Source organism: Cetorhinus maximus, chromosome 21 (genome assembly GCF_964194155.1).
Source record: "Cetorhinus maximus chromosome 21, sCetMax3.hap1.1, whole genome shotgun sequence".
Classification (NCBI taxonomy): Eukaryota; Metazoa; Chordata; class Chondrichthyes; order Lamniformes; family Cetorhinidae; genus Cetorhinus; species Cetorhinus maximus.
This window is the reverse complement of record NC_135899.1, coordinates 42,001,156-42,018,222: the sequence shown is the minus strand read 5'-3', so window position 1 is coordinate 42,018,222 and position 17,067 is coordinate 42,001,156. Positions and strand designations below refer to the sequence as shown.

The following is a 17,067-nucleotide window of genomic DNA, read 5'->3' as shown; positions in this document are numbered from 1 at the left end:
CAGTCTCAGGATAAGGGGCTGATCATTTAGGACTGAGATGAGGAGAAATTATTTCACTTAAAGGATTGTGAATCTTTGGAATTTTCTACCCCAGAGGGTTGTGAATGCTCCATTGTTGAATACATTTAAGGCTGGGATAGACAGATTTTTGGTTCTCAGGGAATTAAGGGATATGGGGAGCAGACAGGAAAATGGAGTTGAAGCCCAAGATCAGCAATGATCTTATAAATGGCAGAGCATTCCTGCTGCTCCTCCTGCTCCTATTTCTTCTTTGTTGTGCCAGTTGGAAGTCCATGTACAGCACATCAACAGCATTACCCTCATCAATCCTCTCTGTTACTTCTTCGAAAAACTCAGTCATAATCAAGATGATTTACCCATAATAATTTTCCTTGATTAAGATTTTCCTTAATCCAAATTTGTTCAAGTAACTGTTAATTTTGCCGTGGATTATGATTTCTAAAAGCTTTCCCTATACAGAGGTTAAACTGACTGGCCTGTAGTTACTGAGTTTATCCTTACACCATCTTTTAAACAAGGGTGTAACATTTGCAATTCTCCAGTCTGCTGGCACCATCCCTGAGTCTAAGAAGGATTGGAAGACTCTGGCCAGTGCTTCCGCAATTTCTACTCTTACCTCCCTCAAAATCATTGGATGCATCTGATCCAATTTTTGTGACTTATTAGCTTTAAGTACAGCCAGACTTTCTTATACCTCTCCTTTATTAATTTTTAACCCGTCTAGTGCCTCAACTACCTCCTCCTTGGAAAAGACAGATGCAAAGTGCTTATTTAATACCTCGGCGCTGCCTTCTACCTTAATACGTAAATCCCTTTTTGGACTCTAATCAGCCCCACTCCTCCTTTTACAATCTTTTTACTATTTATATGCCTATGCAAGACTTTGAGATTCCCTTTTATGTTAGCTGCCTTCCTCTTCTCATACTCTCTCTTTGCTTCTCTTATTTCTTTTTGACTTCACCGCCCCCACTCCACCCCAGAGAACTTTGAATCTTCAGCCTGGTTCTCAATTGTGTTATTATTGAACGGGGAGCTCCGGCTTTGTTTGTCCCTTGTGGAAATGTACCTGAACTATCTCCTCTTTAAAGAGAGCCAATTTTCCATTACAGTTTTGCCTACCACTCTTTCATTATAGTTTACCTAGACCAGATCTGTTCTCACTTCATTAAAATTGGCCCTTCCCCAATAAATATTTTTTACTCTGGATTACTCCTTGTCCTTTTCAATAGCCAATCTAAACCTTATGATATGAGGATTACTGTTCCCTAAATATTTGCTAACTGACACTTGATTCACTTGACTCACCTCATTCCCCAGAACCAGAACCACCAATGCCTCCTCCCTTGTTAGACTGGAAAAATTATGTAGAAAATTCTTCTCAACGTACTCTAGGAACTCTTGTCTCTCTCTGCTCTTTAGACTATTACTTTCCTAGTCTCTGTTAGGATAAGTGAAGTCTTCCATTATCACTGCCCTATAGACTCTTCATTGTGTAAGTTTACTCCTCTGTATCTAAGCCGGTAGACTGTAGCCTGCAGAACGCACCCAGCAATGTAATGGCAGCTCTATTATCTCTTAGCTCTAATCAAATAGATTCTGTTCTTGACACCTTTAGGATATCCTCTCTCTCCAGCACTGTAATGTTCTCTTTTCTTTCCTTCCCTATCTTTCCCCGCATATCTGGATGAGTGCAACTTCAACAACACTCAAGAAGTGCAACACCATCCAGGACAAAGCAGCCGACTTGAGTAGCAGCAGTGTGTACCATCTACAAGATGCACTGCAGCAACTCAGCAAGGCTCCTTCAGAAGCACCTTCCAAACCCGCGATCTACACCACCTAGAAGGAAAAGGGCAGCAGGTGCATTGGAACATCACTACCTGCATGTTCCCTCCAAGTCACACACCATCCTGATTTGGAAATATATCGCTGTTCCTTCACTGTCACTGGGTCAAAATCCTGGAACTCCCTCCCTAACAGCACTGTGGGTGTACCTACACCACATGGACTGTAGCGGTTCAAGATGGTGGCTCACCACCACCTTCTCAAGGACAATTAGCAATGGACAGTAAAAATTGTTGGCCTTGCCATGAAGCCCATGTTCCGAGAACAGATAGAAATAAATAGATGAGGAGAGTCCCAGCTCCACTCTTGTGATAAATGTGGTCTTCATAATTCATGTAAATCAGGTCTGTGACCTGCTCTGTCTCTGCAAGCTCTTGGATTATGGTGGGTTTCCTCATATTTCAGATGAAAATGGACAGCAATGACCTCCTTCCCAGATACTTCAACGCAGCAGATAAATGGCCAGGAATGATCCATGAGCCCATGGATCAGGGCAACTGTGCAGCATCATGGGCATTTTCCACAGCAGGTAACAGCATTAATATGAGGGACAGGTAGTCTATCAGAGTGTTACAGTGAGGAGTGTGGGGTATATTAAAGTGTTACAGTGAGGGCTGTGGGGTATATCAGTGTTACAGTAAGGAGTGGGGGGTATATCAGAGTGTTACAGTGAGGGGTGTGGGGTATATTAAAGTGTTACAGTGAGGGGTGTGGGGTATATCAGTGTTACAGTAAGGAGTGGGGGGTATATCAGAGTGTTACAGTGAGGGGTGTGGGGTATATCAGAGTGTTACAGTGAGGGGTGTGGGGTATATTAAAGTGTTACAGTGAGGGGTGTGGGGTATATCAGAGTGTTACAGTGAGGGGTGTGGGGTATATCAGAGTGTTACAATGAGGGGTGTAGGAAATATCAGAGTGTTACAGTGAGGGATGTTGGGTGTATGAAAGTGTTACAGCGAGGAGTGTAGAAGAATGATCTGTCCTTTTCTCCTTAGCTGTGGCATCTGACAGGATCTCCATCCAATCCATGGGTCACATGACAGCAGTATTATCACCGCAGAATCTGATCGCATGCAACACACGGGACCAGCAAGGCTGTCATGGTGGACGGCTCGATGGTGCCTGGTGGTACCTGAGGCGGCGTGGGTATGTACCCTGGGCACTGGCCTGTCTGCGATAGAGTGGTACCATGCTTTTCATCAGGGATCGGCTACAACTAGTATTACAGCCTACATGCCCAGCACTTTTAAACTAGAAGTGGTGAATCATCTTATAGTACAGATAGCCAGATGGTGAAGGATAGAACTGGAGCCAATCCTTGCATTCTTTACAGGGTTTTAATTACAGAGATGTACATGACCTACAGGCACCTCGTAAACTCACCAGCTTAAGTCTGTCCTCTTTATTGGAGCACAAGTCAATCCCCAGTCAATGCTCACCATTTGAATATAACGAAACACAATTAATATACAATTACAGATTCCCATCACTTTTAAATTGAAATTAAAGTTTACTTGCACAACAGAAATTTCATAAATTAAATCAAAGATATTCTGTACAAAGAACTATAATGCAGACACCCCTCCTGTCAGAGTTCCAACAATGTGTTTGGTTCACAAAGTGAAATGCATGTATAATTAGTTGATCGATGCCTCGTGTCCACATATTTTCAAGAGTTCCTGTTCCTTTAACATTTGTTTCAAACCAGCAAGGTTTTTTCACATGCTTTTTGTAGAGTATACATTATTCCACAATGAACAATTATCTACATAACATTCAATGGATTATACTATCTTCAGTAACCCCATTGAACAGAATCTAACTTAAAACCATAGAATCATAAAACCGCGCCCCACTCCGGCAGTACTTTCCAGGTCCTGGCCACTTGCTGTCTAACTATAATTTTCCTCAGGTTGCTGTTAGTTCCTTTAACAATCAAGTTAAATTGTTGTTCTCTGGTTCTTGACCCATCTACCAATGGGAACAGTTTCTCTCTATCTACTCTGTCCAAACCCTGCATGCTTTTTAACACCTCTATCAAACCTCTTTTCAACCTTCTCTTTGAAGATAACAGCCCCAGTTTCTCCAATCTACCCACAAAACTGAAGTCCCTCATACCTGGAAACATTCTCAAATCTTTTCTGCAAAAAAGTTAAGAAATGGAATCCCATATCTACTGCTCCCATAAGAGCCAGAGTGTCGACAGCCAAAGTATCTTTAACAACACTTGTTATTTTCTTAGCTTCCCAAGCTAAAGGATGGCTTTTCCCATTTTCACCTGTTGGAAATAGTCTGGAACCAGCACTCGAATACCCACTAGGAAGATTAGCGTGTGAAGCATCGCTAAAAATGACTAGTTTTGTGTTCTTTGGGTCACCCAAGGATGGGAACTTATCCGTTACTCCAGACTTAATTTCCTTAAAGTTTTATTTGCCCTCCATCGTACTGAAGACTTGTGCTCCACCAGCCTACTCTCAATCATCAGTAAAGGGGAAGTACTATCAAGTGGTACTGGCTTAGCAATAACCGGCTCACTGAAGCTGGGTTTGGGTTCCGCCAATGTCACTCACTCCTGACCTCATTACAGCCTTGGTTCAAACATGGACAAAAGAGCTGAACTTCAGAGGTGAGGTGAAAGTGACTACCTTTGACATCAAGACAACATTTGATAGAGTGTGGCATCAAGGAACCCTAGCAAACTGGAGTCAATGGGAATCAGTGAGAAAACTCTCCGCTGGTTGGAGTCATATCTAGCTCAAAGGAAGATGGTTGTGGTTGTTGGAGGTCAATCATCTCAGTCCCAGGACATCACTGCAGGAGTTCCTCAGGATAGTGTCCTCAGCCCAACCATCTTCAGCTGCTTCATCAATGACCTTTCTTCCATTATAAGGTCAGAAGTGGCGATGTTCGCTGATGGCTGCACAATGTTCAGCACCATTCACGACTCCTCAGACACTGAAGCAGTCCATGTCCAAATGCAGCAAGACCTGGACAACATCCAGGCTTGAGCTGACAAATGAAAGTGCTAAGAGGGCTTTCAGGATTACTTTTCCAGCTGTGGGACAGCCCACTCTAACATCTGTATCATTCTGTCACTCTGCAACTTAGCAGCTAGCCTCACTTTAGCCTTATAAGTCCCTTCTACAAGGACTCCTTCAGTACAAATCTGCCTGTGTGAAAGAGCTGCAGCATTTCATTGATTACCACTCGATTGTTTTCAAAGAGTCCATTGTTGAAAGGACTGCACTATTTATAATCATGATGTTCATGTCTCTTCGCACAACTCTGAACTCATCATTGGCAAACTCCCCTCCATTATCAGTCAGAAACTTTGCTGGTGTCCCAAGTCTGGCCCCTATCCATTTCTCCACTATTGTGCCTATAATAACCCATTTGTCCTTACTGAGTGTTAATGTCTTACATCTGGTCAGCAGCTCTATAAAATGTAGGATGAAAATATTTCTGTCTTTTTCCTATACCTTTAGATCCATGGCAACTACCTTGTTAAAGTCACAATAAAGGTTCACTATATCATGTGATGGTTTCCTCTGATACTTTTTACAGATTTCACATTTTTCACTAATTTCTTTTGTTAGCCTCATATACTCTTCATCAGCCATACCCACATCTTTTAGGAGGATTTTTTGCCTTCAGAAATTTGCTCACCCTATGTGTCAATGTAATTTTAAGACCATTTGTTTTATTTTCTGATTATTATCATCTGACACTATAGCTACTTGTCTAACATTTGGATGAAAAACATTAGGTTTTGTTACAATAATATTCTAATTGGGTAAACTGTAAATCAGATGACTTTGCAAAAATAATTGCCTAATCATGCTCCATGTCAAGTTTCATTTATGCCTTTCTCATAGTTTACTTGACAGCATAGATCTCTCACTACTAAAATGGGATTGTAACTCTCTTTGGCGACCTTAATGTGTTATCAATACTAAGCCTAAGTCAAGTAGTACTTTGATATTCCTTAGCCTCAGTAGTAAATCAAAATAGCATTGAACCCACCTGTTTTGCATGTTGTTGAAGTATAAGCACTATCTAGTACTGCAGAGTTAAAGCAGTCTGCAACTAACACATTGACCACAGGACTAAACCTCCTTGTGACCAGTATAATTTGTTCAGATTCATTGTTATCTTCATGCTCTTCCTCAGAATTCTCTTCATCATGTCGTTTTGAAGGCCCTACCTCTCATCTTTGGGAAGTTCACCACACATTGATACATTGAACCATACCTGAAGCACCTATTAGATGTTCCTCGGGCATTCTGAGAATTCATTCACTTATTATTGTTCCAATTTTGTTTTTTGCTGTAATAGCCAGATATGCTGAAGGTTCTTATATCCTTATTCCACCTGCCTCTAATCCTCCTGTTCTATTGACGCCTGCCTCCAGTGTCTGGATTATTTTGAAATTTGGCAATCACTGAATCTTCTATTCTTTGTGTCACTGTGGAATGTCTTATTGTTTCATGAAAGCTGAAAGGAAATGACAGTTTCCCCAGGAATTTTCTCAAGGCAGCTGACATCTGAGCCAACAGAGTCTCCCTCTCCAAGAAACGAACGTCAGTTTGAACCAGGACACTGTCCATCAGAGACTCTGTGGAAAAACCCAGCAGTTTAAACGATAGTTCTGATTCATGGATCCCCAAATTAAAATTTGTGTGCAGTCCTCCCACATCCAGTTGTGAATGGTGGTGGAAAATTTAACAACTTGCTGGAGGAGGAGGAGGAGGAGGCTCCACAAATATGCCCATCCTCAATGATGGAGGAGCCCAGCACATCAGCACAAAAGATAAGGCTGAAGCATTTGCAACAATCTTCAGCCAGAAGTGTCTATATCGGCCTCCTCCGGAGGTCCCCAGCATCACAAATGCCAGTCTTCAGCCAATTCGATTCACTCCACGTGATAGCAAGAAACAATTGAAGGCACTAGATATTGCAAAGACTATGGGCCCTGACAGCATCCTGGCTGTAATGCTGAAGACTTGTGCTCCAGAACTAGCTGCACCCCTAGCCAAGCTGTTCCAGTGCAGCTATAAGATTGGCACCTACCTGGCAATGTGGGAAATTGCCCACTTATGTTCTGTACACAAAAAGCAGGACAAATCCAACCTGGCCAATTACCACCCCATCAGTCCACTCTCAATCATTAGTAAAGTAAGGGAAGGTATCATTGTCAGTGCTACCAAGTGGCACTTGCTGAGCAATAAACTGCTCACTGACACTCAGGCTGGATACCTCCAAGGCCACTCACTCCTGACCTCATTACAGCCTTGGTTCAAACATGGACAAAAGAGCTGAGCTCCCGAGGTGAGGTGAGAGTGACTGCCTTTGACAGTGGGAAAACTCTGCTGGTTGGAGTCATACTGAGCACAAAGGAAGATGATTGTGCTTGTTGGAGGTCAGTCATTTCAGCACCAGGACATCACTGCAGGAGTTCCTCAGGGTAGTGTCCTCGGCCTAACCATCTTCAGCTCCTTCATCAATGACCTTCCTTCCATCATAAGATCAGAAGTGGAGATGTTCACTGATGATTGCACAATATTCAGCACCATTCATGACTCCTCAGATACTGAAACAGTCCATGTCCAAATGCAGCAAGACCTGGACAATATCCAAGCTTGGGTTGATAAATGGCAAGTAACATTCACGCCACACAAGTGCCAGGCAATGACCATCTCCAACAAGAGAGAATCTAACCATCTCCCCTTGATGTTCAATGGCATCACCATCACTGAATCCCCCACTATCAACATCCTGGGGGTTACCATTGATCAGAAACTGAACTGGACGAGCCATATAAATACTGTAGCTACAAGAGCAGGTCAGAGGCTGGGAATCCTGTGGCGAGTAACTCAACTCCTGACTCCCCAAAGCCTGTCCACCATCTACAAGGCACAAGTCAGGAAGGAGTGTGATGGAATACTCCCCACTTGCCTGGATGAGTGCAGCTCCCACAGCACTCAAGAAGCTGGACACCATCCAGGACAAAGTAGCCCACTTGCTTGGCACCCCATCCACAAACATTCACTCCCTCCACCACGGACACATATTAGCAGCAGTGTGTACCATCTACAAGATGCACTGCAGGAACTCACCAAGGCTCCTTCAACAGCACCTCCCAAACCTGTGACCTCTAACATCTAGAGGGACATGGGCTGTAGAAGCATGGGAACACCACCACCATTAAGTTCCCCACAAGTCACTCACCATCCTGACTTGGAAATATATCAGCCGTTCCTTCACTGTTGCTGGGTCAAAATCCTGAAACTCCCTCCCTAACAGCACTGTGGGTGTACCTACACCACATGGACTGCAGCAGTTCAAGAAGGCAGCTCACCACCACCTTCTCAAGGGGCAGTTAGGGATGGGCAAAAAATGCTGGCCTAGCCAGTGACACCTATGTTCCGTGAAAGAATGAAAAAAAATCTCCCATCCTCCGCTGCCAGCCCCACTCTGACCTTTCAACGATATGAGGTAGCGGCTGCTGCTTGGACAGAGGCCAGAAAGATCATATTCATTCATCTTACCCCAAGGTAAACACGTTTTTGTCAAATTCCTCTCACAAGATTGCAGGAGAGGCTTAATTTTACCTCCATCACATCTCACATGAGAACTCGCTGTGAGTTGCATGTCTGATAGTGTCTAAAATATCAGAGACATGCTCCCACTGGTAATGCCCTGGTCTGGGAGAGGGACTGCGATGCTTTTACCCTCTAATGTACAGCGTTACCTTGTTCAGTTTACTTCTCTCTGAGAAGAATTTCCTCACCCTTTGTTTGGGAAATCTTTATTTAAACAATGACGGGATTGGGGAACTGAACATTCACATCTTGTTTTTGAAAGTTGTGGAGTGACATTCCACACGGGATTGTACTCCTGTAGTCTGCTTCAGATACTTGGAGGGAAAGTAACTCAGCCTTTTGCTTCACTGCAGCTGTCAAATGAGTGTGAATTTAAATCCTGCCTGGGGTCAATGGCCAGTAGCTGATTGTAAGGCAGTGTTTGTGGGCAGTCAGCAGTATCACTAGAAACTTTGTGACTGAATCTTATCTTCTTCACAACCCTCTGCCTGTCTTGGTCTCTCTCTCTCTCATTATATATATATATATATATATCTTTCTGTCTATTTGTATGTATCTGTGTCTCACTCTGTTTACCTCTCCCTTTCCCTCTCTGTCTCTATTTCTTCTTTTGGTTAAATGCCTAATTTATCTCATTAGGCTTAAAGTCATAAATGTTTCTTCAGTGAATGTGCAAACCAAAAGTATTTGATGTCAAACTCGGGTACAAAACAACAAATTGAATCTCTGGCTGCATATCTTCACTGATATGTGGGTGTGTTGCTACCCTTGACTTTTGAACTAATGCCTCAGTGTTCAGTTTATACAGTTAACCCATCAGCTCTCATCCCCTGTGGCTTTTTGCAGCATAGCAAGGTCGTTTAGGAGAGGAACCTCTGCCCTGTCAGAGAACAGCAGGCAACACTATTGGGAATCTGCCTGTAACCTGGCCTCCCGCTGCTGACTGAGGCCCTATTTGGTTACCCGATGGTATAAAGACCATGCTGCTGTGTGCTTTAGCTTTCTTCCTGCAGTTCCAATGATGGGTTCATCTGCAGCTTCAGGCACTGCAGCGGGTGTCCTGCTGTACTCACAGTGGAGCTGTTTGTTTGTACATAGTATGGGCAAGATCTTTGGGTTTTGGTTTTCATAGAAAATGAAATGAAATTGCAGATTGTGAACCCTGAACTGCTGGTGGAAAATCTTGAATGAAATTTATTGCACTCAGAGTGACGTGTTCGGTGATGGGAGGGTGGTGGGTGGGGACCCACCGCCAATCGATCTTTTAGTTGGGTGATTAATGCCCACTTAAGAGCCTCACCCTGCCGCCGCTGGTATTAATCCATGGTGGGCAGGGGACTTGTCACACGGGTAGCATGACAGGTGAACCTGTGTGGCGTTGCCTGTGGGCTCCTGGGATGGGTTCTTCATTCAAAGGCACTCAATGCCTGATCAAGGGACCTGGCATTGGGAATGGGAAGCCCCCCCCTGCCCTTGCTGCTGACAACCCCACCCTCACCTCCCCCACAAGCCCTACCCTGCTACCTCCCCCCACCCCCCATCATTCAACTGTAGTATGGGATCCAGTGATGATTCTAGACCCCGAGGTGGATGTTGTACCAACAGCAGGTACCACGTCTCTGGTAGCACTGCCAGTAATTAGAACTGCCGGCCTTTGGTTGGCCAGCAGTTCTCGGTGGCCAGGACCTCTGCCCCTGAGGTCCTTGGCCCTGGGGAAGGAGTGCCCCTGTCCTGTTAAGCGGCACTTAACTCGGCGAGCCTTCCCAAAAAGAGGTGACATGGGGCTCTGGCCAGCTCTCCAGCAAGTGGGCAAGACCCCCATTGCCTCCATTAAATTCCACCCTTCATGTTAGAAAAGATGTAATTTATTCAGTCGCTATAAGCCAGCTGTTTTCATCACAGAACTATACGAAAGAATGTTTGTTTTGAGTCTTTGCGAGATTAGCAAGTCTGTACACCACACCACACCTTCCCCCCACCCGCCCCCTGTAACATTGTTCCATGGACCTTACAGCACTGATACAGGCCTCAATGGCTGTTGTCTTTGTCCCACATGAGCCTCTACCCACCCCTCTTCATCTCAACCTATCTGCATAACCTTATATTTCTTTCTCCCTCAAGTGTTCCTCTAGCTTCCCCTTAAATGAATCTATGTTATTCAGCTCAACTATTCTCTCAGAGTAAAGAAACATACCACCTTTTTCTGGGCAATTTCCATTGCTGCTCCCAATTTTGTTGAGCAGGTGATTTCAATGATTTGCTTTGCCCATTTCCCAATCACTGGGTCTACACTTCCATGATGCCAGCAGCTCTCCATTGCGCCAGGGCAGTGGCCATTCCTCCATTTTACACTCACACTAAGGCTGGCATTTTAAGGTGACCCAGGGAACGTGCTGGGTGGCGGGGGAGGGGGAGGCATAAAATCCGGTGAGAAGTCGTGGAGTGGCGTGCCCATCACCGATCCACCACCACTAGCATTTTACCAGATAGACCTCCCAGCTCCCAGCGGCACTGCTTGGAATGAAGAACTGCTAGTCATCCGATTGGCTGGCAGCTTTTCAGGGCGGGACCTCTTCTCTTAAAGAGACAGAAGCCCCGACTGCAGGGCATTAACTGCCTGATGAGTGTAAAATGCAGTTGACACTTCCATAGCTGGCCGAGGTGGGGCTGCCCACGACTTTCCGGCCAGTGGACAGGGCCACTAGCACCATGTAAAATTCCAGCCTAAGTGTTGGTAGAGCATTGAAACAAGGATCCTGTAGACAGCCTATCCTCTCTCTAAGCCATGGACCCTGAGGCCAGTGCCCAGCTTAACATCTGGATATCACCTGATACTCTGCACCATAAAGGCAGTGCTGAGCCCTCCTTGACCTCTCTGCAGCCTTTGAAACATTTGATCCTCACCATCATCACCTGACATTTCCTCTGTTGACCAGCTCAGTGACACTTGTCCTCACTTGGTTCCTCTCTGGTCCAATTTTAGCTGAGCACCTCCAGTAATGGCCTTTTCCCCCATCCAGCCCACAGTTCTTCCAAAGTTAGATCCTTAACCCTTTTTTCTTCTCTTCATGTCTCCTTTGGTGACATCAGTCAGTACCCTCTGCCCTGCTCCAACTCTCTTATCCCTCCATATTGTTTTTCTTTTGTTCCACATTCCAATCTTGGATGAGCTGCAATTCCTCAGGTTAAACAGAACTGAATTGAATTAAACAGAAGAGAATTGAAACTCAATCCCCACAACAAAATCCATTTGCCTCCTATTAACTCCAACCCCTTCCCTAGCCACTGTTCCAGACTGAAGCAGACTGGAACCTCAGGGTCCTGTTTGATCCTGAGATGAGCTTCTGACCCCATTCTCCCCAACCCCTATCATCAAGACCAGCTAATTCTATCTACGGAACATTGTCCATCTCCTTCGGTACCTCCGCTCATCTACTGCTGAAACCTGCATCCGTGTTCTCGTTACCTCCAACCCAACTCTTCCAATGCTCTCCTCCTAACAGCCCAGTAACACCTGTCAATACCATGTGATCATCTAAAACTCTTCTGCCTTTGTCCTAACTCACACCAAGTCCCACTGACCAATCACCCTATGCTTGCTGCCTTGCATTGGTTCCAAGTCAAGGAATGCTTCCATTTTAATTTTTGTTTGTAAATTGTTCCATGGCCTCACCCCTTTCAGTCTCTGTAATCTCCTCTAGCACCATAACCATTCCAGAGATCTGTACACCTCTTGTTCTGCCTTTTAGTGTCTCCTCCTCTTTCTTTAGCTGCAGCATTTCCTGCTGTGTCTTCAGCTACCTTGGCCCAAAGCTCTAGAATATCCTTCCAAAATTTCTTGCTCTCTCTACCTCTCTCTCTTCCCATTAGACTTTCCTTTAAAGCTACCTCTTCAAACTTTGCTCACCGTTTGTATATTTCCCTCATTGGCTTGATGTGAATTATATTTCCTCTGTGAAGCACTTGAAGAGATTTTTCTTCATTTAAGGCACTGTATAAATGTTGTTCTAAAGAAAGGAAGGAAAGAATTGCATTTCTATAGCACCTTTCACAACCTCAGGATGTCCCAACAGCTTCATAGACAATGTAGTATTATTAACGTTGTACTGGAGGATCCACAGGAGCCAATTTTTACACAGCAAGTTCCAACAAACCACAATGACATAATGATTGGAGTTCTGTTTCAGTGATGTTGGCTTAAGGATAAATATTGTCCAATACACAAGAAGAACTCCCTTGTCCTTCTGTGTCGTGGAATCTTTTGATTCTACCTGAGAGGGCAGATGGGACCTCATGTTTAATGCAACACTCCCCCAGTACTGCATTGGGAGTGTCAGCCTGGATCTGGAGTGACGATTGAAGCCATGACTTTCTAATTCAGAATATTTCCACTGAGACATGGCTCATAGAGCAACAAATGGAATTTGTCCTTGCATAATGGAGAAGATGATGTTGGATGTTGCATGGTGTAACAGAGAGACATCATTTCCAAGCTTAAACAAATCTAACAGCTCAGAATGGATCAAAATAGTAAATAAGCTTCCAGGATCAGAGTAATGACTTGAATTGTGACAAATTGGGAAATCAGTAACCCTTGCAGTGGCCTCAGGACCTCTTGACTAATTGATGTTTCTAGTTGGATAATTACTTTGATTGACATTCCGTGTTTAAAGCTCCAGACTCACCTCTTTCTGTTTTTCTCCTTTCAGAGTAGTGTCAGACGCCTGCTACCCATTCTCCAACACAGAGAGCCAGCAGCTCAGTAACCCGTGTATGATGTCCACCCGGTCAGCTGGCCGTGGCAAGAGGCAGGCAACGATGCCCTGTCCCAATCCCTACACCCACACCAACCACATCTACCAATCCACTCCACCCTACCGCCTCTCCAATAATGTGAGTAACTCGGAGCTGAATCCACTCCTGTCTTTCCAGCTCTCGTCCTCAGGCTTTCATCCCTGGCTATTGGTGAAGTTTTGTCTAAGAGTGACAGGGAAACAGTTTACAGGAGGAAAACGCTATCTGACACCCAGCACCCACTTAGTGAGTCAGTGACTTCAACTCAACTCAATCCAGTTAATCTATCCCTTGAATATCATCATTCATACACAATCTAACCCACTGATTTTACAATTCACTTCATTCACTTATTCCTTTAAAGGTTGAAACAACATTCTAATGATTTGTCTCAGTCCAAATGACTTTATCATACTGCTAGAGCCAGTAATATCTCCTAGACATGCTCCTGTATACCATCAGGGTCACACAAGTGTCAGGCAATTACCATCTCCAACAAGAGAGAATCTAACCATCGCCCCTTGATGTTCAATGGCATTACCATCACTGAATCCCCTACAATCAACATCCTGGGGGTTACCATTGGGCATAAACTGAATTGGACTAGCCATATAAATACTGTGGCTACAAGAGCAGGTCAGAGGCTAAGAATCCTGCGACAAATAATTCACCTCCTGACTCCCCAAAGCCTGTCCATCATCTACAAGGCACAAGTCAGGAGTGTGATGGAATACTCCCCACTTGCCTGGATGAGTGCAGCTCCCACAACACTCAAGAAGTTTGACACCATCCAGGACAAGCAGCCCGCTTGATTGGCACCACATCTACAAACATTCACTCCCTCCACCACCAACACACAGTAGCAGCAGTGTGTACCATGTACAACATGTACTGCAAGAACTCACCAAGGTTCCTTAGACAGCACCTTCCAAACTCACAACCACTACAATCTAGAAGAACAAGGGCAGCAGATAGATGGGAATACCACCACCTGGAAGTTCCCCTCCAAGTCACTCACCACCTTGACTTGGAAATATATCGCCATTGCTTCACTGTCACTGGGTCAAAAGCCTGGAACTCCCTCCCTAACAGCACTGTGGGTGTACCTACACCACAGGGACTGCAGCAGTTCAAGAAGGCAGCTCACCAGCACCTTCTCAAGGGCAATTAGGGGATGGGCAATAAATGCTGGCCCAGTCAGTGACGCCCACATCCCGTTAATGAATAAAAAAAACTAACACCCCTTCCATCAGTGTTATTAACCCTGTCCGATCAGGATCACTAACCCCCTCCTATCAGAGTCACTAACCCACTCCCGTCAGGGACTGTAATCAGTTGAAACCTGCCAAATGTTGCTTCTCTGTGACAGGTTCTGGAATAAGGAGGTGTGGGTGGATTATCAATGATTGTTATGTTACAAAGCAATCATTGAATGGTTTTGCTTTTATTGAAATTAATTAGCATTAAATATTTATCCAACAGGACAAGGAAATAATGAAAGAACTGCTGGAGAATGGGCCCGTACAAGGTAGGAGATACAGGGAGCAGAAACAGCTAGAGATTGCATTCAGACTATGAGCACGGGAGATGGAGAGAGCATTAAAAATAGTGCAATATACATATAATACATGCTAATGTAACACTCTGATATTCCCCACATCCCTCACTGTAACACTCTGATATACCCCACACCCCTCACTGTAACACTCTGATATACCCCACACTCCTCACTGTAACACTCTGATATACCCCACACCCCTCACTGTAACACCCTGATATACCCCACACCCCTCACTGTAACACTCTGATATACCCCACACCCCTCAATGTAACACTCTGATATACCCCACACACCTCACTGTAACACTCTGATATACCCCACACCCCTCACTGTAACACTCTGATATACTCCACATCCCTCACTGTAGCACTCTGATATACCCCACACCCCTCACTGTAACACTCTGATATACCCCACACCCCTCACTGTAACACTCTGATATACCCCACATCCCTCACTGTAACACACAGTTATACTGCACACCCCTTACTTAAACACTTTGATATACACCATACAACTCACTGTAACACCATGATATACCCCACACCCCTCACTGTAGCACTCTGATATACCCCACACCCCTCACTGTAACACTCTGATATACCCCACACCCCTCACTGTAACACTCTGATATACTCTACACCCCTCACTGTAACACTCTGATATACTCCACACCCCTCACTGTAACAGTCTGATATACTCCACTTCCCTCACTGTAACAATCTGATATACCCCACAGCCCTCACTGTAACACTCTGATTTACCCCACACCCCTCACTGTAACAATCTGATATACCCCACACCCCTCACTGTAACACTCTGATATACCCCACACCCCTCAATATAACACTCTGATAAACCCCACACCCCTCACTGTAACACTCTGATATTCCCCACATCCCTCACTGTAACACACTGTTATACTGCACACCCCTTACTTAAACACTTTGATATACACCATACAACTCACTGTAACACCATGATATACCCCACACCCCTCACTGTAGCACTCTGATATATCCCACACCCCTCACTGTAACACTCTGATATAACCCACACCCTTCACTGTAACACACTGTTATACTGCACACCCCTTACTTAAACACTTTGATATACACCATACAACTCACTGTAACACCATGATATAACCCACATCCCTCACTCTAACACTCTGATATAACCCATACCCCTCACTGTAACACGCTGATATATCCCACTCCCCTCACTGTAACACTCTGATATACCCACACTCCACACTGTAACACTCTGATAAAACCCACACGCTCACTGTAACACTCTGGTATACCCACACCACTCACTGTAAAATTCTGATATACTCCACTTCCCTCACTGTAACAATCTGATATACCCCACAGCCCTCACTGTAACACTCTGATTTACCCCACACCCCTCACTGTAACACTCTGATATACCCCACACCCCTCAATATAACACTCTGATATACCCCACACATCTCACTGTAACACTCTGATATACCCCACACCCCTCACTGTAACACTCTGATATTCCCCACATCCCTCACTGTAACACACTGTTATACTGCACACCCCTTACTTAAACACTTTGATATACACCATACAACTCACTGTAACACCATGATATACCACACACCCCTCACTGTAGCACTCTGATATATCCCACACCCCTCACTGTAACACTCTGATATAACCCACACCCCTCACTGTAACACACTGTTATACTGCACACCCCTTACTTAAACACTTTGATATACACCATACAAGTCACTGTAACACCATGATATAACCCACATCCCTCACTCTAACACTCTGATATAACCCACACCCCTCACTGTAACACTCTGATATACCCCACACCCCTCACTGTAACAATCTGATATACCCCACACCCCTCACTGTAACACTCTGATATACCCCACACCCCTCAATATAACACTCTGATATACCCCACACCCCTCACTGTAACACTCTGATATTCCCCACATCCCTCACTGTAACACACTGTTATACTGCACACCCCTTACTTAAACACTTTGATATACACCATACAACTCACTGTAACACCATGATATACCCCACACCCCTCACTGTAGCACTCTGATATATCCCACACCCCTCACTGTAACACTCTGATATAACCCACACCCTTCACTGTAACACACTGTTATACTGCACACCCCTTACTTAAACACTTTGATATACACCATACAACTCACTGTAACACCATGATATAACCCACATCCCT

At 44.6% G+C, this 17,067-nt stretch overlaps 1 protein-coding gene across 1 annotated transcript in view; it reads left to right on the top strand.

Annotated features, from left to right (window-relative positions):
- tinagl1 (tubulointerstitial nephritis antigen-like 1) overlaps positions 1–17,067 on the top strand; it is a 130,906-nt gene that overhangs the window by 70,549 nt on the left and 43,290 nt on the right. The window contains exons 6-9 of the mRNA XM_078566889.1: positions 2,272–2,395; positions 2,862–3,012; positions 13,178–13,361; positions 14,745–14,790. Coding sequence (XP_078423015.1) covers positions 2,272–2,395; positions 2,862–3,012; positions 13,178–13,361; positions 14,745–14,790 — 505 coding nt within the window. The remainder of the gene's footprint in view (positions 1–2,271; positions 2,396–2,861; positions 3,013–13,177; positions 13,362–14,744; positions 14,791–17,067) is intronic.